This window comes from Ptychodera flava, chromosome 9, assembly GCF_041260155.1.
Source record: "Ptychodera flava strain L36383 chromosome 9, AS_Pfla_20210202, whole genome shotgun sequence".
Classification (NCBI taxonomy): domain Eukaryota; kingdom Metazoa; phylum Hemichordata; class Enteropneusta; family Ptychoderidae; genus Ptychodera; species Ptychodera flava.
Genome location: NC_091936.1, coordinates 37,279,994 through 37,305,743, shown reverse-complemented (window position 1 = coordinate 37,305,743; position 25,750 = coordinate 37,279,994). Strand labels below are relative to the sequence as shown.

The 25,750-nt window shown below is 37.1% G+C and overlaps 3 protein-coding genes across 3 annotated transcripts; 2 read left to right on the top strand and 1 right to left on the bottom strand.

The window, feature by feature from the left end:
• Positions 1–353: 353 nt before the first annotated feature.
• Positions 354–14,321, bottom strand: LOC139140882 (uncharacterized). The gene is made up of 5 exons (XM_070710354.1): positions 14,171–14,321; positions 7,858–8,048; positions 7,604–7,749; positions 1,445–2,271; positions 354–600 (listed from the first exon to the last, which is right to left on the bottom strand). The coding sequence occupies exons 1-5, from the start codon at positions 14,258–14,260 to the stop codon at positions 502–504; spliced, it is 1,353 nt and encodes a 450-aa protein (XP_070566455.1). The 5' UTR covers positions 14,261–14,321; the 3' UTR covers positions 354–501.
• Positions 14,322–14,398: 77 nt separating this feature from the next.
• LOC139140885 (dephospho-CoA kinase domain-containing protein-like) lies at positions 14,399–18,731 on the top strand. The gene is made up of 4 exons (XM_070710355.1): positions 14,399–14,657; positions 15,300–15,503; positions 16,440–16,527; positions 17,313–18,731. The coding sequence occupies exons 1-4, from the start codon at positions 14,546–14,548 to the stop codon at positions 17,614–17,616; spliced, it is 708 nt and encodes a 235-aa protein (XP_070566456.1). The 5' UTR covers positions 14,399–14,545; the 3' UTR covers positions 17,617–18,731.
• Positions 18,732–20,587: 1,856 nt separating this feature from the next.
• Positions 20,588–24,126, top strand: LOC139140880 (zinc finger CCCH domain-containing protein 10-like). The gene is made up of 2 exons (XM_070710352.1): positions 20,588–20,723; positions 22,109–24,126. Exon 2 carries the CDS (start codon positions 22,366–22,368, stop codon positions 23,464–23,466), a length of 1,101 nt encoding a protein of 366 aa, XP_070566453.1. The 5' UTR covers positions 20,588–20,723; positions 22,109–22,365; the 3' UTR covers positions 23,467–24,126.
• Positions 24,127–25,750: the final 1,624 nt, after the last annotated feature.

Sequence of the window (25,750 nt, the reverse complement as noted above, 5' to 3'; positions counted from 1 at the left end):
ATTTGGTCCAAAATAATAAAAAGATTACAGAAAAATTCAGAAAGATTGAAAAAATATTGCACAAAATTTTGGTCACAGCACTCAAAGGGTTAAAGTATTGGATTTTGTTATCAAACATATCAAACAGTCACCTTTACTTGAACTTTAGTAAGGTCTCAGTCACCCTGCATTTTCAAACAGGTAAATCACCATATTTTGACAATTTGTGGAAGTCGGACCAGTTATCTCCGAGCACTGCTGATGAGTTAAGTCTGCTTCTATACATGAAAAACGTCTATATCTACCATAAAGTTATAACCCAAAAAAGTTAGAGGTGAATTTTACTGACACAGAGTGATGAAACTACTCCATAATTTCATATTGCACACTGACAAAGAATTTATTTTTTAATTAGCATAATCAACAACATGTCCAACTCTTATGACAAAAGCCGAACATGTTCAAAAAATGTTCTATGAACATAATTTGCCAATGCAAATCAAAAAGTGTAGGGTAAATGAACTATATCTTCTTTCTTTTGACTGAAGACCTTGATGAGGATGTCGATGAAGATGATGCACGTTGAGGAGCCTGGCCAATTTGACTGCCTGCATTGGTAACCTAGAAGGAAAAACGAGTGTGTTTTATTAATGGAAGGGGGACTGGAGCAAATCGAAGAGGTGACTGAAGTACCGGGTTCATATTTGTCCATATACACATACAGACATATTCCCTTTATATCTTGTCTCATGAGATTTCTGATACTATTCCTGTGTTTTTATCAATTTTGCAGTGTTCAGTTCGTCAGGTATTTACTAAATGTATTGCCATTGTGTATTCTCTAATCTTCAGTCTTCTCACATCAAGAGCTTTGCTTCATAATCGTTTCCTGAATTATGATCTATGGCGGGCAGGTTCTGCTGATCTCAATTTCTCCAAAGCATTTCCCATGTATTAAAGTGTTCAATAAAGTCAATACATTCACACACGGAGAGCTCTTAGGTTGAAATACACTGCTTAAAAAGTAGGATGGTAAGTGGCTATACTATTTGCATAAAGTCACCTGGTGCACACTCTCAGACAGTGATCTGTTTGATATTGGATTCAAAGAGTAGATACAGTGAGTACCATTGCTTGTGAGATTGTTGTTTCATTACAGAAGCTTTGACCAGCAGTAGCTTCTAGGTGATAATAGATCTTCTGATTGAGAACACTGACAAAGAGGTCAATCCATGCATATACCAACCACAGCCAACTATGTACCCAACAGATTTCAATTTTTTGCAAAAAAATTTACATACGTTTGAGAGCAAATTTGTCATTACAAAGCATGGCAATTCTCACTTATTTGCAGATCATATATTTTAAAATGTATTATTGGCACTACAGTTCAGTGCTGCCTTATTTACAGATAGTATTCTGAGTGGCAAGTAGAGGAAGGGTCTTACTCATGAGGGGAACTTACATGTTTCATTCTATCCCTTATTGCAATGACAGATTTATCCAAAGACACATCACCCATGTTTGGATTTCCAACATCACAGCTGGCAGCTGGAGCTTTATCACTATCATCTTCAACTTCATTGTGTTTTCGCTTTGAGATTGCTTGCATCTGACGTGGTACAAAGCGAGGCTTTGGCGCAACCTTTCTTTGTGTCGATGATGTATTTGGATTTCGATGAGTGGTATCTGTTGATTGTCGTGAGACTCCCATATCTTTGTTCGTCTCTTGATTTGGTCCCTGTCCACCTGCTATTACACTTTGTTCCGATCCTTTTCTCTGATTGGATGAAATCTGTGAATTCGTTTGCATACGAGGGGGTAACTGCGGTCCAATGAATTGTTCTGATTTGGGTTGTGGGATAAAAGGGTTGTAATTGGCCGGTAAAGTGGCATTAGCAGATGGGACTCTGGCATGATCAAAGGTCTGCCTCCCTCTGCTGCGATTTGGTATCTTCCACGGTGGTAATTCCTGTGGTGGCAGGGGAAGTGCTGGGAAATGACTGTATGCTGAGTTGTCAGCAATGTCAGCAGACCCCTGACTGTGGCAGTCAGGGTTGAACAAACCAGTATCCCCTGCACTTTGCAGGTATGGTGTGCTTCCAATACAAGTAGACTGCATTGACTGGGCATCTTGGCTAATTTGCAGATCTGCTTGAAGGCTCTGTGCATTATGATGGTCTGCACTTGCAGCAGACAAAGGATCCCGTCCATCTCCGCTGCTACCAGTCAGTTGAGCAGCATCACTTGATTCCTGCTGAAGCTCTTGTAGCTGGCTTGCATGGATTTCAGCTGTCACCAACAAAAGAGATCATAAAAGGCAACAACATTAATACATCGAAGAGATTGCAACGGAAAATATTAGTTTACCACATCAGAATTCTATTATCATATCTTTGAGTCAAATGGTCCTGCTTTGGGGAAAGATTACATTCGAGGAACGATTACATCTATTTGCATCTGAATAGCGCTCTTCATGGGTACAGGCTTGCATGTACGTGACATTAGACACTGCTGCTAGAAATGTGGTCAAATTTTGTCAGCGTTGCATGCATGGCTCTTGTTGCAGCTTTGCAGTCTGAGCTTTGTCTTTTAGTGTTCATTTTACCATTAGCAGTCACCTGTTAAGTTGTATTTTTGCCGATCTTGAATGAGTAATTTCAAAGAAAAGTTCTGTAAATTTGCAGACAGATATTTATTTATGCATATTAATGACAAAACAAACAGCCGTTTTATCTTCTGAACTATACTCAGTGTGACAGTTTTCAGACAGGGTTGTGAATTTCGCCCAAAGCAGTTTCATAAATGACGAGCAGAACGAAATCTTATTATCATACCTTTCGAAACTTTTAGTCCAGTCAAAATAGGGTTAGACCCACCACAAATTGCAACAGAATTTTTTTCTTCAGAATGCATTTCAGAGAGGTACCCAGAACAACATATTAAAAGTTTACTCGAATCTACCTTGGGGAAATATGACTAATTTGCATAAATCAAATATGGCTGCCAACCATCCGACAAAATAACATAATTGGCCATATATCACATGTTAAACAAGCTATTTCAGTGATTTCAAAATTTGACACTATTAATTTGGCTCAGGGAATCATTTTGGAGGTATAATGTTTCATATGGGTACATCATTAATTTGCATAATTCCAATATGGCGGCCAACATTCCTACAAAAGACATTTTCGGTCATATACCACGTATTAAACAAGCTATTTTGGTGATTTTAAAGTTAAAAGTATATTTCTTAGGCATGGACAAATAATTTTCGAGGTGCAATGATTTGCATAGGTAATTTGTTAATTTGCATAAATCCAATATGGTGGCCAACATTCCTACAAAGGACATTGTTGGTCATATACTACGCATTAAACAAGCTATTTCAGTGATTTTAAAGTTTTAATATTTTTCTTGGGTATGAAGATACACTTTCAGTGGTTAAATTTTTACAAAGGCCCTTTGATAATTTGCATAGATTAAATACGGCTGCCATATCGATGCCCCATTGCTTAATAGCTTCTAATGTAAATAAGGGTTTGGTATGGTTTTTAGCACGAGGAAACTATCAAGAAGAAACTGTTAAGTCCTTGGACATTTATTTTTAAAATTTTGATTTTTCTATATATGACGACTATTAATGATTGTTAGTCTTCTGAATAATATATGTTCTCTTTCTGAATATAACATTGGATTCATCTATGTAGGGCATTTTTGTGATTTGTATGGGTGTTTAACACTGTACAGTGTCAAAACAGGTAATCTGTAATGTTTACTTTAAAAAAAAGACGTGTTCAAAATCTTTAGTTTAGATTGAACCTGCTTCTTATGGATGGGTACATCTTTATAAGATCCCCTAGATGATAGGCAAGAAGTCATCACACATAACAGCAAAAATACAATAAACACAACAAAGCTAAAAAACAGAAAAAATGATACGACCCAAAAAAATGCCATAATACACACAAATTAAAACTTGGCACTATTGAAAACAATGTCAGATTCATAAAACTTTATGGACATACAAACTAAAAAAATCTGAAAACTGCATGCTTTAGCAAAGGACAATTAATCCAAACACAGAATCCAACTATTACACAATACAACAAAATATATCTTGAGTCAGTTTTCCAAGTGTCATTGTTCCAGATGTACATGTATGTATCGCACGTGTAACTATTGCCTTTGCTAAGCATGCAATTTTCAATTTTTGTGAGTTTGTGTGTTGATCAAATTTTTAAGAGTCTGACATTGTTTGCAACAGCGCTAAGTTTTAATTTGTCTGTATTGTGGCACGTGTTATTTTTGGTCACATCTTATTTTTCTGCGTTTTATTATCTTTGTTGTGTTTATTGTATTTTTGCTGTTATGCGTTATGACTTCTTGCCTATCATTCAGGGGATGTACCAAAGATGTGATTGTCCATAAGGAGGGGTTAAGTCTAAATTATAAACTAAAGATTTTGTACACGACTTTTTTTAAAACAGTAACCATTAAAGATTACATGTTTTAACACTGTAGAGTATAAAACACCTATAAAATCACAACTGATGTCGTACATAGATGAATCCAATGTTATATTCAGAAAGAGATTATTATTATTAGACGACTAACAATCATTAACGGTTGTCATATGTAGAAAAATCACAAAATAATTAAAATTGTATGACTTTCTTAGATCTCATTAGTAAACGCACATCAACATATACGTATATTAATCCATTCGGAAGTCACATATGTGAGTCTACCTAATTTGCTTTAACATTCTTTTCAAAATACAATATATTTATGGAGTAGTTTAACAAATTCAGGTATCAAAGACACCTATTAAAATAAACTTTTATTCTTAAATGGATCGTTTTTGTAAGTAAATTTATAGTATATTTTCCAAATTTTTAAAAATAAATGATCAAGGACTGAAGGTGGAGCTGCACGTTGCAAACATAGTTTTTTTAAAAGGAATATTTCTCATCTAAGATGACAAGGAAACCCGTGGAAACTATTTTGTGAAATGTAATATTTCACTTGATATAAGAATATATGTAGAAAAAATACGGCAACATTTTTTTTCATTATCTATCCTCATTCTAAAATGGCATGAGCTGAAATAAAGACACTCAAAAAGTGCTTAAAATCGTGATTAGCAAAATAAAAATGCCTCTAATTCAAAATGTAAGAATTTTATCGCAAAACAAAATGGTTGTTTTGTTATATAGCATGTAGAAAACATAATGTGAAAATTTCAGAAAAATTGACCCAGCCAGACTAGAGTTATATTCTTTGGAAATCTTGAAATTGGGATAAAAGGGAAGCAGGAAATCGGGTGATTTGCATACATTTGCATACATTAACCCTTCTATATCATGCAACTTACGACTGCTTGCCCAGCTAAAAGGTGAACCTAACCAATTTTGAATCTTATTCAAAATTGGACGAATATTTGCAAAAAAATTATTTTGAGGAAAATACGCCGTGTTGGGTGCAGTGCCCTCTTAACAGTTTTTTTATGATATTCCTATTGCTAAAAACTCAACCAGAACCTTCTTTATATTAGAAGCTATTTGGACATTAATTTGGCAGCCATATTTAATTTCTGAAAATTATCAAAGAGTCTTTTAAAAACATTGAACCGCAAAAGATGTTTCGTCATGCTCAAGAAATATATTCAAACTTCAAAATGGCTGAAATAGATTGTTCAATACATGATATATGACAGAAATGTCTTTTGTCAGTATATTGGCCGCCCTATTGAATTTATGCAAATTAAAAAAGTGCCAATGCAAATCATTGCACCTCAAAAATCATTTGCCCATGCAAAGAAATATACTTTTAACTTTGAAAGCACAGAAATAGCTTGTTTAACCCTTTGACTGCTGTAATTTTTACACCAAAATTTTAATGCAATATTTTACCACTTTCTATGAACATTTCTGAACTATTTTTTATAATTTTGGACGAAATCGATCTCATTTTTCAGCAGCTATATTTTTTTATCAAAATTTTGGCAAAAAGCAGAAAAATTGACTGTGGTACACTTTATAAAGTTGACAAAAATAGACTTTGGCGCCCAACGGGTTAATACGTAGTATATGACAGAAAATGTCTTTTGTAGGTATGTAGGCAACCCTATTTGATTTATGCAAATTAACGAAGTACCTTTGCAAATCATTGCATCTCGAAAATTATTTGTCAATGCCGAAGAAATATACTTTTAACTTTGAAATCACAGAAATGGCTTAAATCCTTTGACTGCTGTAATTTTTTACACCAAAATTTTAATGCAATATTTTACCAATTTCTGTGAACTTTTCTGTACTTTTTTTCATAATTTTGGAACAAATGGATCTCATTTTTCAGCAGCCACAGTTCTTTTTCAAAAATTTGGCAAAAAGCAGAAAAATTGACTGTGGTACACTTTATAAAGTTGACAAAAATATAATTTGGCGCCCAAAGGGTTAATACGTAGTATATGACAGAAAATGTCTTTTGTAGGTATGTTGGCCACCATATTGGATTTATGCAAATTAACAAATTACCTATGCAAATAATTGCATCTCGAAAATTATTTGTCCATGCAAAAAGAAATATACGTTTGACTTTAAAATCACTAAAATAGCTTGTTTAATACGTGGTATATGACCGAAAATGTCTTTTGTAGGAATGTTGGCCGCCATATTGGAATTATGCAAATTAATGAAGTGCCTATATGAAACATCACACCTCCAAAATGATTCTCTGGGCCAAATAACTAGTGTCAGACTTTGAAATCACTGAAATAGCTTGTTTAACATGTGATATATGGCCAATTATGTTATTTTGTCAGATGGTTGGCAGCCATATTTGATTTCTGCAAATTAGTCATATTTTCCCATGGTGGATTCGAGTAAACTTTTAATATGTTGTTCTGGGTACCTCTCTGATATACATTCTGAAGAAAAAAATTCTGTTGCAATTTGTGGTGGGTTAGGTGCCAAAATCTCGTAGATTGACTGGACTATTTATTGTGTTTATCCTCAAACTGTTAACAGGACGGAAGTGGTATTTATAGAGTCAAAGTTTCAAAATTTTTGACTTCATGTTGAGGGCGTAGTAATCAGACTGCTATCGCAGTAATCGGATATCGTATTTGGAATGTGTTATAGGGGCTAAATATTGATATTTTGAAACTTCAAACCCTCGATTTTCAATTTTGATGTGTTTAGAAAACTGTATGTAAATATTTCGTGATAATTTAGTTACGTTTAATCCATGGACGATGCAACTAAATTTGGACATGTATGGTGCTTAGATATCAGAAATGGGCTGTCTCTCTGTGTTGCTTTCGACACCTTGTATCGTACCGTTGTGGCTAACTTCGCCAAGTTTGTAGCGCTCGAAATAGCTTCTACTGAAAAAAAAACTATTCGAAATGGGACAGCAGCGTCACCTGACTTAATAGGCTGTCACAGGACTTGTAAAACGCTATCAATGCAGAGCGAAGTGAGTACAACGAACAGCATGTCATTAAATGTCCAAAAACTGAGGTCGTCCGAAAACTGTCACACTGAGTGTAGAGGATCCGCACCTGATTATATGATAGTAAAACTAAAATTCTGAAAATCAGATCGGTGATGGTTACCTAGTTGTCTCAGCTTCTTTGCCACATATCTAATTCTTTCTTGCAGTTTCTCTCTGGTCTCTTGCACAGTTTCATACTCTGGCGCATAGGAAACATGAAGCACCCCTCCAAAGAATGACCTGTCGTCAAGCTTCCTTTTGGCATATCTGAAATTGATCACAAATCATCATTACCAAACGTGAAATATACTCAATTTCATCAATTCTTGAAATATCAGATTCACACCAGAGGGTCAAGTGAAGACAAAGCCCTACCTTGCAGACTGAAACTGAGTGTACTTCACCCAGTACACATCTGTGAACTCTTCAGCTGGGAAGTCTTGCACCATCTTATACTTTTCAACCTCGCCAAAACGGGAACACATTTTGATAAACTCATCTTCTAACTTGATGGCCGGAATGCCCTGTATCAGTAAATACTTTGACTCCTTGCTCACTGTGTAGACCTAGTCCAGAAGTAGAAGAATGAAGACATGTATTAAGGATTGCAGAACACACCGCACAATTAACCCTTTGAGTGACAAAGTATATTTTTGTCTCCTTTATAAAACAAACCCAAGTCAATTTTTCTCAGATTTTTGCCAAAATTTTGAGAAAAAACTGTAGCCAATGAAATGTGATGTCCATTTGCTCCAAAATTATCAAAAAATAGCGTCAATGACACTGTAGCTCCCATCCTGGACTATTTAGTGTTTGTTCTCTGGTCAGATATTTGAACATGTGTGAAAGGGATAAAGTGCATGAAGTGAAAATACTTAAATGAAATGTACTGGAGACAGTGAAATATGTTTAATGTAATTATTCAGAATATAAAATGGAAAAAATACAGAATTAGATATATCGAATACTGTGATACAACCATTAACTCAACAAGTCATTTACAATGACATAGTCCCCACTTGTAATAGGAGTATTAGTCTTGATGGGGTAGGAAAATGTGGTCATTAAGAAGTATCACTGGAGTGTATATGTTGGGATCTATGGGCACATACGTCTATGTCGTTGTTCCCAATTTGAAACATATGAGGCATGTCTAGGTTATGGTTCTAAATCAAGAAAAAAGATCGGACCTCTAGCAGTATTGGCCAGCCAAGAAATACATATGCGCATTATAAATGAGGTACAAGATGTGACATCTTAAGGTCTAATATCCTATCAAAATTGGAGGGTATAGAACTTGTGGTTACTGAAATATCCATATATATGTATAATCAAGGTCAAAGGTCATCGAGGTCACATGACATTTTGAAAAAAAAAATATATTGCTAATTAATCCCTATATGCCAAAAAATCAGATCTCTAGCTCTATTCGCTTGCCCAGAATTAGATGTGTACATAATTAATGAGGTAAAGCGTGTGTTGTCATAAGGTCTCCCATCCTACTAAATACAGAGGACATAGCACTTGTGGTTACTTATTTATTGACATAAACATATATTTTAGGTAAAAGGTCATCGAGGTCACATGACATTTGGTCAAAAAAATTCTCTCCTATAGTTATCCCTATATACCAAAAATCAGACATCCAGCTCTATTGGCTCTCTCAGAATGAGATATGCGCATAATTATTGAGGTACAGTATGTGGCGTCATAAGGTGTCCAATCATACCATACATGAAGGCTGTAGCACTTGTGGTTACAGAGTTATGGAAAAATATGTATATTTGAGGTCAAAGGTCACCGAGGTCACGTGACATTTTGTCAAAAAAATTGTTTTGCTAAGTTATCCCTATATACCAAAAATCAGACCTCTAGCTCTATTGGCTCGCTCAAAATTAGATATGCGCATAATTAATGAGGTACAATATGTGGCGTCATAAGCTGTCCCATCATACCATACATGAAGGCTGTAGCACTTGTGGTTACTGAGTTATGGACAAATATGTATATCTTAGGTCAAAGGTCACCGAGGTCACGTGACATTTTGTCAAAAAAAAATTGTATTGCTAAGTTATCCCTATATACCAAAAATCAGACCTCTAGCTCTATTGACTCGCTCAAAATTAGATATGTGCATAATTAATGAGGTACAATATGTGGCGTCATAAGGTGTCCCATCATACCATACATGAAGGCTGTAGCACTTGTGGTTACTGAGTTATGGACAAATATGTATATTTGAGGTCAAAGGTCACCGAGGTCACGTGACATTTTGTCAAAAAAATTGTATTGCTAAGTTATCCCTATATACCAAAAATCAGACCTCTAGCTCTATTGGCTCGCTCAAAATTAGATATGTGCATAAATAATGAGGTACAAATCCGAGATATATGCGTGAACGGATGGACTCACGGATGGACGAACAGACGGACATGACCCAATCTATAAGCTCACTGGAATTCATCCGTTGGGACTAAAAATTGTGTCACTGCATCCTTTTTGCAATATGAATACGATGAGAAACTAAATTTTTATTTTTCGTGGCCTTATACATGGGAGTCTATGGAGATCTGCCTTATACATGGGAGTCTATGGACGTGTAAACTAAAAATATGCAAATTTCACCACGATTGCCCAAATTTGGGAAAGGTCACTCCTATGCACTTCCATACCAAGTTTCAAATCAATCGGACTTGTGGTTTCAGAGCAGGAGATTTTTTGACCAAAAATGGGAGAAAATTACAAAAAAATTCATGAAAAATAGTAAGTCCAAGATACTGACCCAAGATGTGCACAATCATTTCATGTCAGCCCAAAGTACTTACATGCTAATTTTTCATGTAATCTGCTCAGTGGTTATTGAGTTTTTTCAATTTTGACTGTTTTTACATTTTTTCACTTAATTTGCATATTTTTGGCAATGACAACTTCATTTGAACAAAATCTCATCTACAGCCCATCATCCATGTACACACCAAATATCAAGATGAAATGTACAGCGGTTTTGGAGTTTTTGATGTTGACGGACATACAGACATACAGACATACAGACATACAGACACACAGACATACAGACATACAGACATACATACATACAGACATTTCCCCAGCCTATAAGAATAGCTTCCATTGCCATATATACATATGGCTATGGGAGCTAAAAATTACAAAAAAATTCATTGGTAAAATTTTGCACTAAAATTTTGGCGGGAGAAATTACAGCGCTCAAAGGATTAAAGCTATCAGATGAAGATTCATTACCATCACAGTCAGATGTCTATACACAGCTTTCTGAACATCTACACTATCACAACAATTTGTATGGGCCATCATCTTCAGTTCCTATCTTTACACACTGAAGCTACAGTTGTGCCACTGTCTGTGTACCTGTCTTTCTGTATTTCCATCAGTCTGTGAACATGATTTCTCATAATCTGACACTTGGAGTACAGATGTAGTTACTCAGTATTGACAGGATGCAAAGATTTTGGTCTTATTTTTTCCATGACCATTACCGTACGGTAATCTGAGAGCTACCTAATTTGCAATTTTACTTTATACGGATAAAATTCACTCAGATCTTTGCAAGTGATGACAAAATTTGTCTATGTACTTTTCCGAGGGCTAGTTTTCTCAATTTCAATAAAAATATTAATGGGTTAAACCCAAAATTCGAATAACCCATAGTACAAACAAAAGCACTTGCACAAATGCACATGGAAATGCATGTGTATCCATACAAATTTTTACAATGACAGTTTGCTTGTACTGAAATCTCGTTACCTCAAGTGACCTCAGTCCGTTGAACACAATGTGTTTTTTCTATTCCGGGGTAGAAACATCGCTCTAAAATCATATTTTGTCTGATATCCTTCAAATTTGGTTTGTAGGTTTCTAAGGATATAAAGGCTCATTCAGAGATTTTAACATGATTAATAATTTCACCATGTAAATTTTTTGGTCGATTTTCTCATATTGAGGTCAGCACAACATTTTCTTTCAAGGCAAAGAATAATTGCCCAAAAGCGTAGGAAATAAGGACTGAAAAAATTTGTAATTCATCCTGCCACAAAGACATACAAGTCAGACATGTGAGCCAGCTGTTGCCTGAGCAACAAGCCAATAGGATTACGGTCATGAAAGTACAATAAACAAATGGTGGACTGGCAACATGAATGCAGAGAATTGCCTGGCAGTGAATTTGGCCTAGATTTGGCATACATCAGTCAAATGCCATTACCAGAGTATACTTTTGAACTTTTTAATGCATTTTGAAGGCATTTACGACCAGCCAATGTAAACTTTTGTTGGTGGACATCTTATTTCGTTGGTTTTGGGCCTCTCCCAAATTTTTCATGTAAGACTGTCACCTTCCTTTTTTTATAGCTGCTACCAAGGTTCGGCCTTCAGCCTCAAAATCTATCCAAGCAATACTGCGAACACCTGTGCTCCAAGCAATCGAGCCAAGACAATAAATACACTATGGACATCCAGCGCCACACTTTGAGTGTGCTGGGCTTTTAGAGACCTTTTTTATTGGTTGCCCATAAAATAATTTCCTATTAGATATTCGCTCACGGGATAAATGAGAGCCTAATTATCATTCGCCCTGCCGCAGGGCAGCTGGCCTTTTCCTTCTTTGATATCAACAGTCCAACTCATGGGACATGAGGGAGTAATTTTTCAATTGACATCTAGAGTTCAAATTGAAATATTGTGTTACTTCTAGTATATGTCATGCATGTAATACTCAACATTACCATAATATCTGATGAAGTTATTTATATCTTGGATCCATAAAAGCATCCATATGGAAGATTTTACATGCATATACCACTGTATAATTTTGATCTTGTTGATATTTGATGTTCTCATTATGACCTACTGATGTGAAACTTGGAGGAATGAAATTAATGATAAAGAGAATGCTAGCTTTTCCTTTTATAGATATCTACTGTAGTGTTTTGAAATATACTCCTCACGTAGGTATTGTAGGTGAACTTTGTTGATATCCAATCAAAATTGTCATTGTGAAACGCGATGTTAAAATATTCGTATAGTTTAGTAATTATTGATGACATTCTGTTACATCATAGACCCTAGAGTCTAACGTTACGTCACAGTCCCTCTATCCACTGGTCTGGAAACGCCTATTGTAAAAGACGTTAATCACCAAGGATCTGCGAACGAGCGACGTCCTTATAATATTAGCATATCAATAGAAGTCAAAGTTCGCTGCTGGAGTGAAAATCTTGAGCACTCCTTGGAAAATCAGCCGAATTACGTAAACGAACCAGAAATTTTGTTCTCAAAAGGAGTTAGGGAATGAGCAATAATCAGAGTTCAGGCAGGTATAGGTCATTTTATGGAATTACGCTCACTTTGGTTGATTTGCCGTTCAAAGTTCCGATACATGTTGTGTCGTCGTAATAGACCCACTTTCGCTGGTAGTTGGCCCGCAGCTAACCAACGTAAAGTTGGCATCATCCTCATCCTCATCCTCAGCCTCAGGTGACCTTTCTGACGCTACTCAGCGTCAGCTTCAGCGTCGTATCCGAAGATTACCGAAGTTGCGCTACCCGATGACGGATAAATGATAAAATTCGCCCAAAACTTAAGAAAATAACAACTCCATTCTTTCTCAACTTTCTTTTGAATCGTAAACCTGGTTCGCAGGTAATATTTTATCGTTAGAATATCTCATACAGACTAGTTTTTTGGAAATGTTCGTAATTTACAGTCCATGGATCCATTGATGTGTTTGTTGGTATCCTCTCAACTCTTGCGTTAAGATTTTCCAAAAATTGGTGCAAAAAAAGTATGTGGTCCGAAATGTGTAAAAATCGCCACCATGAGAGGCGATATGAAAGCCCTAATTATTCAGAGGACATATAAAACAATTAACTGGTATAACTATGACTTGAGGCCTGAAAATTCAACGTATTAAACATACAACCTTTGAACTTTAAGGAAATTAAGCGCTAAGAATGTTGCGTTATAACTACATCGTGAGAAACTGATATTAAGAGAAGTGGTTACTTAATATTATGAAATACATACCCCACTGTGTTTTGACTAACATTTACAGTGATATGAAACCTGGAGCACATTTTTAAAGTCGTTTTTACACTTATCATTCCATCAGACGCATTCAGGAATAATCAGATCTGACGCCGGTGAAGCTGACGCTGTAGCGTCATCCTCATCCTCATTTTTGCGTGACCCCTGAGGCTGAGGCTGAGGATGAGGATGACGCCAACTTTACGTTGGTCCGCAGCTATCCGTGGCGGGGTTGACCTTTGACCCGCATAACAACGCACGCTGTACCCCGCAAACAGATAGCTGCGTTTCCAAGCTACTTCAGCTCTAACTTTTATCTGTAACTTGGCCCACCCTGGTGTCGTATCTTAGACCTCTCTGACCCTCCCTTTTGGTACTGCAACCAATGGCACAATGGAGGTTAGCCCTGCGTACGATGCTGTGTTCCCGGCCTCCCACCACACCAGGAACACAGCATCGTAGGACCGTGATCGTACCATGGATGATGGAGGTAGAAGAGACTCTGCTACCTCCATGATCGTACGCAGAGCTATGGAGGTAGAACTTTACGAGATCTCCCTTTTACCTGAACCTCCATGTTGACTTTCTTTATCAACACCGTAGAATGTGCAATTTACAATGCGGTTACCTTTACGGCTCGTTCTTTCCTCCCTTCACGATATTTTGGCCTTGTGTGACAAATTTTCTCTCGTTGATGATGTTTCATGGGGGCAGCCATTTCTGATGTTGTGACTGCGGACACTAGCAATATTTGTAAGGCAAATTCTGATTGGATATTCCGTTGATTTTTTCACCATTCCTCCAATAGTTAACGGGCATAGATAGACCTGGTATCCTGGCATTTGGGTTATCGTTGGGGGCGGCATTTATTGTTATCGGATACTCGATATCAAGCAGCAAAACTTCAGAAGTGCGCCGCGAGAAGCATGTATGGTAGTCTTTAGACTTCGAACCTTCTGTTGTCCACCGGTGAAGTATTCCTAAATCGATCGTTGAAAACATCATGTTCCTAATCGGTCTAACCGGTGGAATAGCTTCAGGCAAAAGCACAGTTGCTAATTTCTTCAGAGAATTGGGATGTCCAATTTTAGATGCGGACGTAATTGCAAGAGAAGGTTGGTGACACCCAATCATTCGTTTAATTTTGCCATAATTATTAAAGCCCAATTTCACCTATGCAGATGTATCGAACATCCGAATTCACGAAACTCTGGTCTTATACACTGTAAACATCGCAAATATTCTTATAAACACCTGTATGTGTATAACCACAAAAAGGACATTGAATGTGCCGAGACAAGTCATAAAAAGTACGGACCTTGATCAGCCAACCAATTAGAACTTTGGACCCAGTAGCAGTTCAGTTTTCGGATGTCATTTACCTTTACATTTGACAATGTCCAATTCTTCATATTTAATTTTAGTTTTGGTTTAAATGGTATTCCTTAAAAACGGGCGGCCTAAATTAATTAAATTTGATATTTTTTCCCTTTCGGTCCACAGTCTAGTGAAGAGAATGAAACGCAGTCAGAGAGTTGCGAAGGACCAATTATAGTCTTCTAGGTCATAATAAAAGTGTGCGTAATTAATTATATTGTGCAGATTTTATAGGTTAATTAGAATCAATTCATCTTGAGCAATGTATTGGCTAACAAATACCGAATCACACGCGATATTTTGCCAGCAGCAAACCTTTATCTGCTTTTCACCTAACTCAAGACTTTCCCTTTTCTTCAAACAATGTTTATATTTTACAGTGGTGGAACCCAATAAACCAGCGTGGAAAAAAATTGTGAAACATTTCGGCAATGAAATCTTACTTGAAAATGGACAACTGAATCGGCCAATGCTAGGACAAATAGTGTTTTCAAATCCTGCACAACGCAAAGTGTTAAACTCAATCACACATCCAGAAATCCAGAAAAGCATGATGTGGCAGATATTTCTTTATTTCATCAAAGGTATTATGTCTTTTATTCTGATATTAATATGCAACGAATGCCAGTAATTGTCATAATGATTTGGTTAGCATTACTGTCTATCATGACGACTGTTAGGTCTAATTGCTTCTCATAAATTATATTTTCAGGTCACTTGCACAGGTATTTTGTCTTACTATGGGTCTTACAAATAGCTCTCACAATTTCTTGATCTCAAATTATTGCTCTTTAACAGTCTGCAATTTCCTCTTGTAGAATTTTCAGGTTTTAGCAGAGGCCAACTGATCTTACATGATGTCGCAACTCAGACTTTACATCTTGACCACTTGTGAAAATCACAGAAATTTGATCAAACTTGAGTGATTGCATATCTGCAATGCACTGCAGTATTTAATATCATAAAAATGATATTTCTCTGAGAGGTTTACATTTATTCACTGAAAGGACATATTTATTTAGACAAAACCTGCTGATTAGATTCCCACTGTTTCCTCATTTTAAAAAAACTTCAGTTTCAGGGGCGAGCATATCACTGTTTCATAGCTGGTTGAGCCCAGAGTTACTCTCATAGGTCCAGTAGTTGGTGGGGTACAGATTCATTTAGCAACTAGTCTGTTTGACAGTGGAATGACAAATGATCTAAGGAAAAATTGACAGTCCCAGATGTTCAGCCTTCTACAGCAGATGCGTTTACGTCTATAACCCATCACACATGTTTGTGTAGCTGGAGGAATAGTGTATTTTAACATAGTCCTTTCAAGTCTATGCTTTATTGCAGTATTGACCACTGCAGATGTAGCTCTGTAATTTCCTAGGCATGCTGTTGCGATTCAACTTGCCCTTTTTGCATCTTAAACAGTGGGTGTGTGTTACAAAAGTCTGACTTGCAAATCTGAAAGAGATAGATTTGACACCAAAAAGATTTCACCACTGATGTAAATTTAATTTTCTTTCCAGGTCATCAGTTTGTCATACTAGATATTCCATTGTTGTATGAAGGGAGTAAACTGAAGAAAGTACTCAAGGAAGTCATTGTTGTGTCCTGGTAAGGATATGATCAGAGCAGATGGACAATCAAATTTTGTATTCCTGTTTTAAAAATATTCAAAGTCTGTCGCCCATCACATAGCACCCAGCATATAAACTTATGGCCAGCACAGACTTCACCTATTGTCTTGTCAAGGCTAATCAGTTCTATTCACAAAACAGCCAAACATAATGCACATAATAAAAACGCACACTTTTGCACTCAAAAAATGCAATCAGCCAAACTATGAATGTATGGAGTCACTTTTCCCTTTATTACATCAGTTCATGCATATTCAAACATGTCATACACAAGGATCAATTTTTATTTTTCAAAAACATTAATACATATTTATAAATACAATCTGAATACTGAATATTAGAAACTGTCAATGACTTTATAGAGCAAAATTATAAAGAAAATACTGAGGCCTATCTTGATGACAAATTACACGTTTTGATATGGTTTGTTGGAAAGCAGGTGGGTTTTTTTTTAAATCCATTAGTACATCATGTACGGTAGATAGAGACTTTTGTGTCTCCAGAGTATGAATACACTGCTTCTATGTCAAATGCAAGAAGCTTTGATGTGCCATTCACATAAGGAGCACAGTCTAGTATTACAAAAACAATTTTTAAACTTGCACATGATAAACAGAGTTTGTTCACTCTAAACCTGTTAAATGATGTCATAACAGTAACAAATCTGCCTCCCTTTTCAATTTTGAACAATGCACAATAAATTGATTAATATGAGAAATATTTCTAACTTGGAACTACATCACTTTCTTGTAACATTTTCAGTGATGAGGAGACCCAGCTAAATAGACTGATGCAGAGAAATGATTTCAGTGAAGAGGAAGCAATGAACAGAATACAATCTCAGATGCCCTTGACACAGAAATGCCAGCTGGCCAATCACATCATTGATAACACAGGAACAGTGGAGCAAACCCAGGAACAAGTCAGCACTCTGTATCGGCAATTCAGGAACTATCACACACACTGGGTCTTCCGTTTAGTGTTTCTTTTCGCCTTTGCCACTTTTTCTGGGACATTCTTGCTGATTATCAGATTTATCAACAAATTAAGACAGTGGCGACAGTGATGTGTGCTCGAATTAGCAATTTGTTTTGTAGTTGCCAACGCTTAAAAACTCAAAGAATATTACAACAACTCATGTAACCAATCACCAGACTGGTTGGTGAAGGTTTACCTCTGCCCACCAATTTGAGAACCTGGATACAATATATTTTGCTACCAAAGTCCAGAGGTGAAAATTTAAGAAATTATAACTACAGAGAACAATAGCAGTCTTCTTAGGAGCCTTCACATTTCTAGGAAATTTTATTAGTGTTTAGTTCCTAACAATACTGTTTAACATTCAGTGCAAAAAAATTAATAATAATGCAGTATGTGTGCAAAGGTACATAAAATTTTGCTTACAAACTGTGCATAAATTCACTGTAGCATTTCTCTCAAATTAGCAATATTTTTTGCTCATATTTTTACCAAACGTGGTAACTTTTTGGTATGAGAAAATATACTTTAACCATTTGAGGCCTAACCCACCCCATACGTAGGGGTACTTCTGGTAAGTTACCATATAGAGTGTGCCAAAGTTGCTTTGTAATATGTTTTCTATAAATTTACAAAATTATGTGTCAAATACTATTCGTTTCTGATTTTTCTCTGATTTTACTAATTTTTGATAGGTTAAAAATAATCTTATTTCACAAACTTTATTACAGTGTTGTCTTAATGTAGTTTGCAAACATTCAGTTTGCCCTGAGTGACACAGTCAGTTGCTTACAACATACAATGAAATACAGTGACGTGTACAAAGTTTGAGTTTGAGTTAAAGCTTCAACAAATTGTTTTCAGGGCAGCCTGTAAAATAAGGGCCTCTTTGAAGGCAGATATTGATGCGGTGACTTCATGGTATGATAGAATTTGAATTTTATAATTGTGAATCTCTCTCGTACATTTCTGTTTTCCACAACAGCATAATATTATACAGAGTTCTTTACGGTTGTTATGACCAAACATAAGAGCATGAAAAAGTAAATTTGGTGCATATCACTTTGATATGTCAAAAATTTTAATTCAAAAAGTCCTTCAAGTTCACTTTTATTGTGAACGTACTTTCCAAATCTTTGGATAAGAACATGAAACATTCTATACAGTATTTCATTGCAGAAAATATATTTATACCAAACAAAAGTTTTCAGGTTATGTATCTTTATGTCCTTGTATGTGTGTTTGATGATTTCATCCATACAAAGCATGTGTATTTTTCTCACACTGGAAAAAAGTATGATCCATCTCACAGCAGACAATGCTACAAAAAATCGCTAAGTAATCTGATTGAGTGCTTGCATTAAAGGGAGAAGTCATCCAAGGCTGATTTTTACACATGTGCTCTTTGGGGACACTTATTCCGTAAAAGCCATTCTTGCCAAGTATAACTAGCGTGATTTTTAAAACAAAAATGGATAAAAATATTGGCGGAAGTTGCAGTTTAGGGCTTCATCAACTTAATGTACTTTGAATCATGGGAAAAAAGGGCCAAGCTTGGCGCTTTCACCACGTAATATGGCAGGGACCATCTTCTGATAGGTATGGCATTGTCATTCAAGTTCACACCAGGCTGTGCGTATATGCATAACTATTGTTTATGTTATACAAATACACATCTAGATACAACAAGTAGTATTCTACATGAGCACAGGACAGATGACGCTAAATTAGAGGACAAAGATTGTGTAAAACAAACAATTGTCTCCAATGAATTCTTTATTGACATGAAATAGTTAAAAAAAAAAAAAAACTACCACAGCATCATGTGGAGGTGCAAGAGGCTAAGGGGAGAGCGCAAGATACCCCCTTCTCGCATCAAAAATGTAGAAACCTTGGTGGTGTGCAATGATGCAGCGTGGTACAATCTGAGAGGTGTCTACATTTGTTTGTACTAGATGAAACTATTTGAAAATGACTTAGGACACCAGGGGAGAGCACAAGAGGGGATGTGCCTCCTCTTGCATAAATATTTTTGTAGAAATTTCAATATGCAATGGTACAATGTGAGTGGTGTTTTCAATTTGTGCGACACTTGATAAAACTATTTGATAATGACATAGGACACCCCAGGGAGAGAGCCTGAGAGGGGGGTGTTCCCCCTCTTGCATCATAAATTTTGAGAAATTGATGTGTACAATGGTGTTTCAAATTGTTTTACACTAACAAGACTGTTTGAAAATGACATTGGACACTGATATTTTCTATATGTTTTCCATGATCAGTGTTTCAGTAGCAATAGTCGTCAATCCAACACTGAAGACATCGGACTTCCTCATGTTAAGATGTTTGCGCTGCCGAAGGCAGTGCACCTCCTGAGAATGAGAGAATCAGATTTCCCAAATTTTGTGATAATTTTTTTCCTTTAGTCTGCTATGATCATTTTTTTCTTCTCAAGACATTACTGGGTCATCTCTTTTTTTTTCCTTCTTTTTCCTTCTTATAAAGTTCTTCACCTGCCGACTTCCCCCCCCCCCACTTTCAAATGGTTCTCCCCTAAGCAAAAATCTGAGTAGTTTCCATTTCGAGGCGCGTACTACCTTAAAAATGCAAATTACACGTTTTTCATGGCTTCTCCTCGAAAGAGCACATGCTTTTACAGTTTTCACGACGGGCAACAAAGAAAAGTTTGACAGGATATGTAACGTCGAGATAGATACAAGTAAAACTTCCTGGTTTGCGGAGAGGTAGCGGAGTTTAGTTGTGTTGAACCTATGCGTGCTGTCTGTGCGTGTGACCTGACGTCATCACTCAAGACGCCAATTAGCCCAGGAATAGCCAGATAGCAGTAGCCGCGCCAGTCCGTATAGTATGGCTGGCTTTAGAGAAAGATACAGGCTTAGAAACATAAAAGTTGCAGTTTCATGAGTTTCCCGGTAAGCTTTTATTGATGTCACCCTTTTGTTTACATGTTCATGGTTAAGAATATTAAGTAATAAAACAAGAGAGCTCGCACTATTATTTCAGGTGTAGGGTTTATTCGGATCTTCTACAAAGCTAAAGGGCCTTTTATGACCACGCCATTTTTGCAGGCAGCGGCTTGGAAAATCGAGGCCCGAAGACCGAAAAATCGGAACGAAGAAACTAGGAAACAGTCGAAGATTTTTGATCACTATTTATCAAGACCATTTTTAATTGGTACATATGTTTTTCAAGTTGCTCTCCCGCTTGTGTTTGATGACACAAAGGATATATTCACAAGGGTTTTGACGCATTTATTTTGAACCTAAGCGTCAGTGAAAATCTCTGTGACGGTACTCAATTTTCGAGTGTGGTGCGTCAAATCTGACAAACCACATGCGTTGGTGCTGTTGCATCGTCGAAATGGCGCTTTTTAATTTTTTTCTTTCTATTTAATAGATAGAGCAGCAGGTCGTCAATGTAGAAATGCGGTGGGCGGTCGGTTGTTTTTGATTTTTCGTGCGAACTTTGTCAGTCTGCGCTTGCTTTTTGGACGTAGCCACGTGACCCTCAGCGTTCTTCATGCGGCGTCTTGCCAATTTAAAGCGAAGTGTCTGTGTTATGAAGTAGGCGATATCGATAGATAAATGCGTCTGTTATTTTCGATGTAAGGAAAATAATGTGGCAAGAGTGAAGATTAGTGGACACCCAACTTCGGATACAAACTGAAAGGCTTTCAAGATTTTGGTTTTGACTCCTCAGCTTGCACGGTAAAGTTGTGTGATTAATGCCCAATGCTGTGTGGTGTCCACCAATATTCATTCTTGTCAATGTCAAGCGGAGTTGGATAAACGCAGTGCAAAGGCTGATTCGATGCTATGTACCACTGACCGAATAACTTCTCATGGAGATACTTTCTTTAACCTGGAATGATGATGCCAAAATGTGTGGAAATCTTGACATTGTTATATAGTTGGCGCGTTCAGAATTTAAATATGCACCAAAGTTGCAATAACTTTGTCAGGGAATTAAGTTTCATGGCTTAGCAATCACCACTCAGTTATCAAATTTCAAAACCTCCTCACATCTTATAAGTTGAATGAATCTACCAGTACCAAAATAATATTTTAGAAGCAACATGAAAACTGTGTATAAGATCAAACAAACTAAAATGTTTGTAAATAATTCAGTTCAATTGCAAAGGGACATTTATTTTTGTAATGGTTTGTTTCATATTTTACTACTTAACAAAAGCCAAGAACACTGTCTTTTCTAAAATGTCCGCCAGTTTGTTTGAAAAATTGTTGCTGGCAAATTGCTCAGTCCAAGAGATTTGTGTAGTACATCTGGCTTTAGTACTTAATTGAATTGGTCATGCTGTGTATTTCCCCCAAGTATCAACTTATTTTGCTGTTGCTTTGTTTAAATTTAACGAGTTGACTTTGGCAACAGACTTTCATCTGATGCCTTACAGAGTTATCAGCAACTTTGGTGTATTTATTAACGCATTTATACCTACTGTAAGTGTTTGAACATTCTGCAAAGGGGTTGTCCTGTCAAAGCCATTGGACATTGTTGCGCATATGATAATAACCTTGTGGTTTATTGCTCCTTTCTTGCAGCAAGCCAGAGCGTGCGTGCTTCTGCCATACACTGCATCTGCGAAGCGACAGTCAGAACGTGAGCATTGCAGCAGGACCAGCGACCTCATTGCAGCTACCACGAAGTAGACGTTTTTTGCAGGATCTCAAGAGATCGCATAAAAAGGCCCAGCGCTCTTTAAGAACAGTGTTTTGACTCTAGGTAGTAGATATCAGAAAAGACCACAGTGTCTTAACTTATTTGGTAGGCTTTCAGTTTTTCCAGTTCTATAACAAGCATGTCCAACGATAGAAAAGACAATGATGGCATAGATGACAAGGCTATTTGCCGCGATTTCCTGCGCAATGTTTGCAGGCGTGGCAAAAATTGCAAATATGAGCATCCAGACAACTCTGAGGCGGAAAAGCTTGGCTTAAAACAGAAATCACACGTGTTCTGCCATGATTTTCAAAACAAAGAGTGCAGACGGCCAAACTGCAAATTCATCCATTGCACACGAGAGGAGGAAGAGTTTTACAAATCCACTGGTGATCTGCCGTCGCGTGTCCAAGGTTCAGTGGGTGCAGGACCTCTCAACGATTCAATGAACGATGGAGACATACCAGTTTGCCGCGATTTCCTGAAGGGGGAATGCCGTAGAGGTGTGAGATGCAAATTCCGCCACATGAGTCAGGGCGATTATGAGTTTCACCTAAGATCCAGACAAAGAGATCCACCACCACGTAGTAGATTTGATGATCCCTTTGAGCCGAGGCGCGAGTTTGATGATTATGATTTTGAGAGAATGCGGAAGAGATCTCGTGCCGATTTAGATTATGAGTTACAGAGAGATTTCCTTCGCCCGAGGGGGTATGAATATCGGGAGCTTGAGGAGGAGATAATTATGCTTAGGCGCAAAGTAGATGAGTTAAAGAAACAAGTGAGTGATCTCTCGGCTACAAATGAAGTCCTGTTAGATCAAAATGCTCGCTTACGAGCATCCAAGTTGCGTAATAGCCCAACGCCTGATGGCGCCAGACTTCGCACTGTGACAAGCTACAGCCAGGTAGTCCCTACTGCTCAGAATCATCCCCAACTGACCAATGCAGCAATAACCATAAATTCAGATCTGTCGGGTCCCCAGCAGCCAGTCCTGACTGCAGAGCAGCAGCAGTTGATAGCACAAGAGATCCAACCACTTGTTTCATTAGCCCAAGCCATCAGTACCCCAGGCTCTGCAGGTTGCATTACATCCATTGCTCCTGCTATCACTCCAGCTTCCATAAGCCAGTCTCTGCAGACGCAGATACCCATGAGTGGGCAAAATTCGCAAATGGTCTCGTACCCGATAGTCTCACAGAGCATGCGCACCTTGACCCAAAGCTCCTTGGCTCCCTAAGTTGACATAGTTAAACTCGTACACCATGGTAGTCAGTATTTTGCCGTTTTATATCAAAAGTCTCTATATGTTTCGTTTAACAGCGCTATGTTGACACTGTTTACATTAATCTTTGGTAATTCGTAAAGGAATCAAGAGTACATTTTAAGCAATTTAGTCACTTTTGCCATTTCACCAAGAATAGTACATAGGTCTGTCCTGTGTGTGATAAATATCTTTGTATTACGTACTGTTTATTATGGATAACATTGTTGGAACTAACTGTCTCATGTAAACTTTTACTTCCATTTTATTGCATTTTGGATGATCCTTCAATATTTTGTTAGCTTGTGTAATCAAGGAGATGTTGTGTGAGTGTAACTGTAAACAGTAGCAGAAATTATTGCAAGGGCAATGAAAGTCATTTCTTTTACAGTTGGCTTTACACACTTTGAAATCAGCATTGTTATGAAAAGTAAGTAGGATTTGCATTTTCCGAAAATCTGTTTTGAAAGAGGATTTTAAAATTTCCCTGACCACAAAATTAGAATGATTTTTTTTACAGTTGTTTGCCTGAGAGGAGTGATACATAACATTTTATTGTCCACAGTTTTCTCAATGAGTGATGTTCTCATTCTTTCCTGATGGTCAAAAAGGAAAATAAATACTATATATCTGCAATTCTTTCTGCTGGCTACTTCTTGTTCAATATCTGACTCGCATGATATTGTATGTGATGTCCATTGTGTGCGTGAGAGAAAAGTTACAGTGTGTCAATCTTTGTGGGGAACTTTGCACTTCATTTGGACACAATTTCATATTTTCACCTCAAGGTAGCACATCATGGAACACCACTGTTCTGAGTGTACTCCCCTGGATTGTTGGCATGGCAACTAGAATTAGCACATTATCATCATCATTTGATTTAAATTCTGCTCGTTTTTAGAGAGAACATTGAAAGGGGCCTTTACTTTTTAAAGTTCACGACAAGCCAATCTTGCTTTAATTAAAGACGAAATTTATGTCCCATTTCATCTAATTCTTTAACATAGATAATTAAAATACCAGAAATTAGAAAAATTACAATAATCACAAATGTAGCTCAAACTTGATTGGCCTGTGCCTCCTTGAAGCTCAGATATTTGCAGCCACAGATGAACTGATTCAGGTGAGGCCCTTATCAAGTGAGACACTGCTGCTCCTGTGACAATCTGTCTGCCAATAGCCATTTCATTGCAATGTGGTTTCACTATAGCCAACCAGAGTAGAACAAAAAAAGACTGTCAATATTGTTTTGTTGGACTAGTTGCTGTGATCTACTCTGAGGATGTATATCAGTCCCTGTTGGAGGAAATTTTACACCCTTTCTGTTTATATTCTACCTGTATGCCGGACACAAGTCTCCCTTTTCCGACAATTTTAGTATAATGTGGGAACGAGGAGCTTTAGACAATACACTAGAATGTACACCCAAACTTTTAGTCACAAAACTATATTATTTATCTATGAAATCATGTTATATCTTTGAAAAGCCAAGCGGAGATGCCATTGCAGAAAAGCGATTCCACTGCTTTCAGTAATACCTTGATTCAGCCATCTTTCCAAAACCTCACTGATATTTGTCCAGCTGTCACTTGAAGGAGTTTGTGTGGATGTCATCGATAATGAAGTACACTGCTTGCTTATACCGTGCTTCTCAGATCAGACAAAGGGCACTTTATACACTTCCTGCATTTATTGCATTCTCCAAATACCATAGAAAAAGAACTAAGGTAGAGGCATACCTTGCCTATTGAACAGTCAGACATACTTTGGATCACTTGTTCTGTGATTAGCCTGGCCCAAAGTCAGGCAGTGTGTGTTAGAAAGGTGCATATATGATAACAGGTGGAAATTCATCTCTCTCTCCCCCCTCTCTCTCTCTCTCTCTCTCTCTCTCACACACACGCACACATATTAGCTTAATATATATCACATTCAAGACTGAAAAATTATGAAATTAGACTCCATTTATAGCTCAAACTACTTCAGTGGTGAAGCAACAAGTATATATAAATTGTCGTGAAAATATTTCTCACACAAATAAGTCGCACCCAATGGCAATTGTCAGTTTCACAATTCAAGATTCGACTTGCGACCCCTATTCAAATGACCTCTACGAGAGGGTCAATCTATTGTCTACAAAAGAAAAGCGGTTTCTGTAGGTATTGCTGTGAAATATTTAGGAAGGTGTGGACACGCCCGGCCCAATTCTGATTTTTCTGTGCGCCTTTCTTTGTTAAGTTTAATGTACTGAATTGACCAT

Excerpts from the sequence above, each read along its gene's own strand:
- LOC139140882 (XM_070710354.1), bottom strand. The coding sequence starts at position 14,260 with ATGGCTGCCCCCATGAAACATCATCAACGAGAGAAAATTTGTCACACA. Across the intron at positions 8,049-14,170 it reads GGAAAGAACGAGCCGTAAAG|GTCTACACAGTGAGCAAGGA; the intron begins GTAACCGCATTG and ends CTTCTGGACTAG. Across the intron at positions 601-1,444 it reads TAAGGGATAGAATGAAACAT|GTTACCAATGCAGGCAGTCA; the intron begins GTAAGTTCCCCT and ends TTTTCCTTCTAG.
- LOC139140885 (XM_070710355.1), top strand. The coding sequence starts at position 14,546 with ATGTTCCTAATCGGTCTAACCGGTGGAATAGCTTCAGGCAAAAGCACA. Across the intron at positions 14,658-15,299 it reads GGACGTAATTGCAAGAGAAG|TGGTGGAACCCAATAAACCA; the intron begins GTTGGTGACACC and ends TATATTTTACAG. Across the intron at positions 16,528-17,312 it reads GAAGTCATTGTTGTGTCCTG|TGATGAGGAGACCCAGCTAA; the intron begins GTAAGGATATGA and ends TAACATTTTCAG.
- LOC139140880 (XM_070710352.1), top strand. The coding sequence starts at position 22,366 with ATGTCCAACGATAGAAAAGACAATGATGGCATAGATGACAAGGCTATT.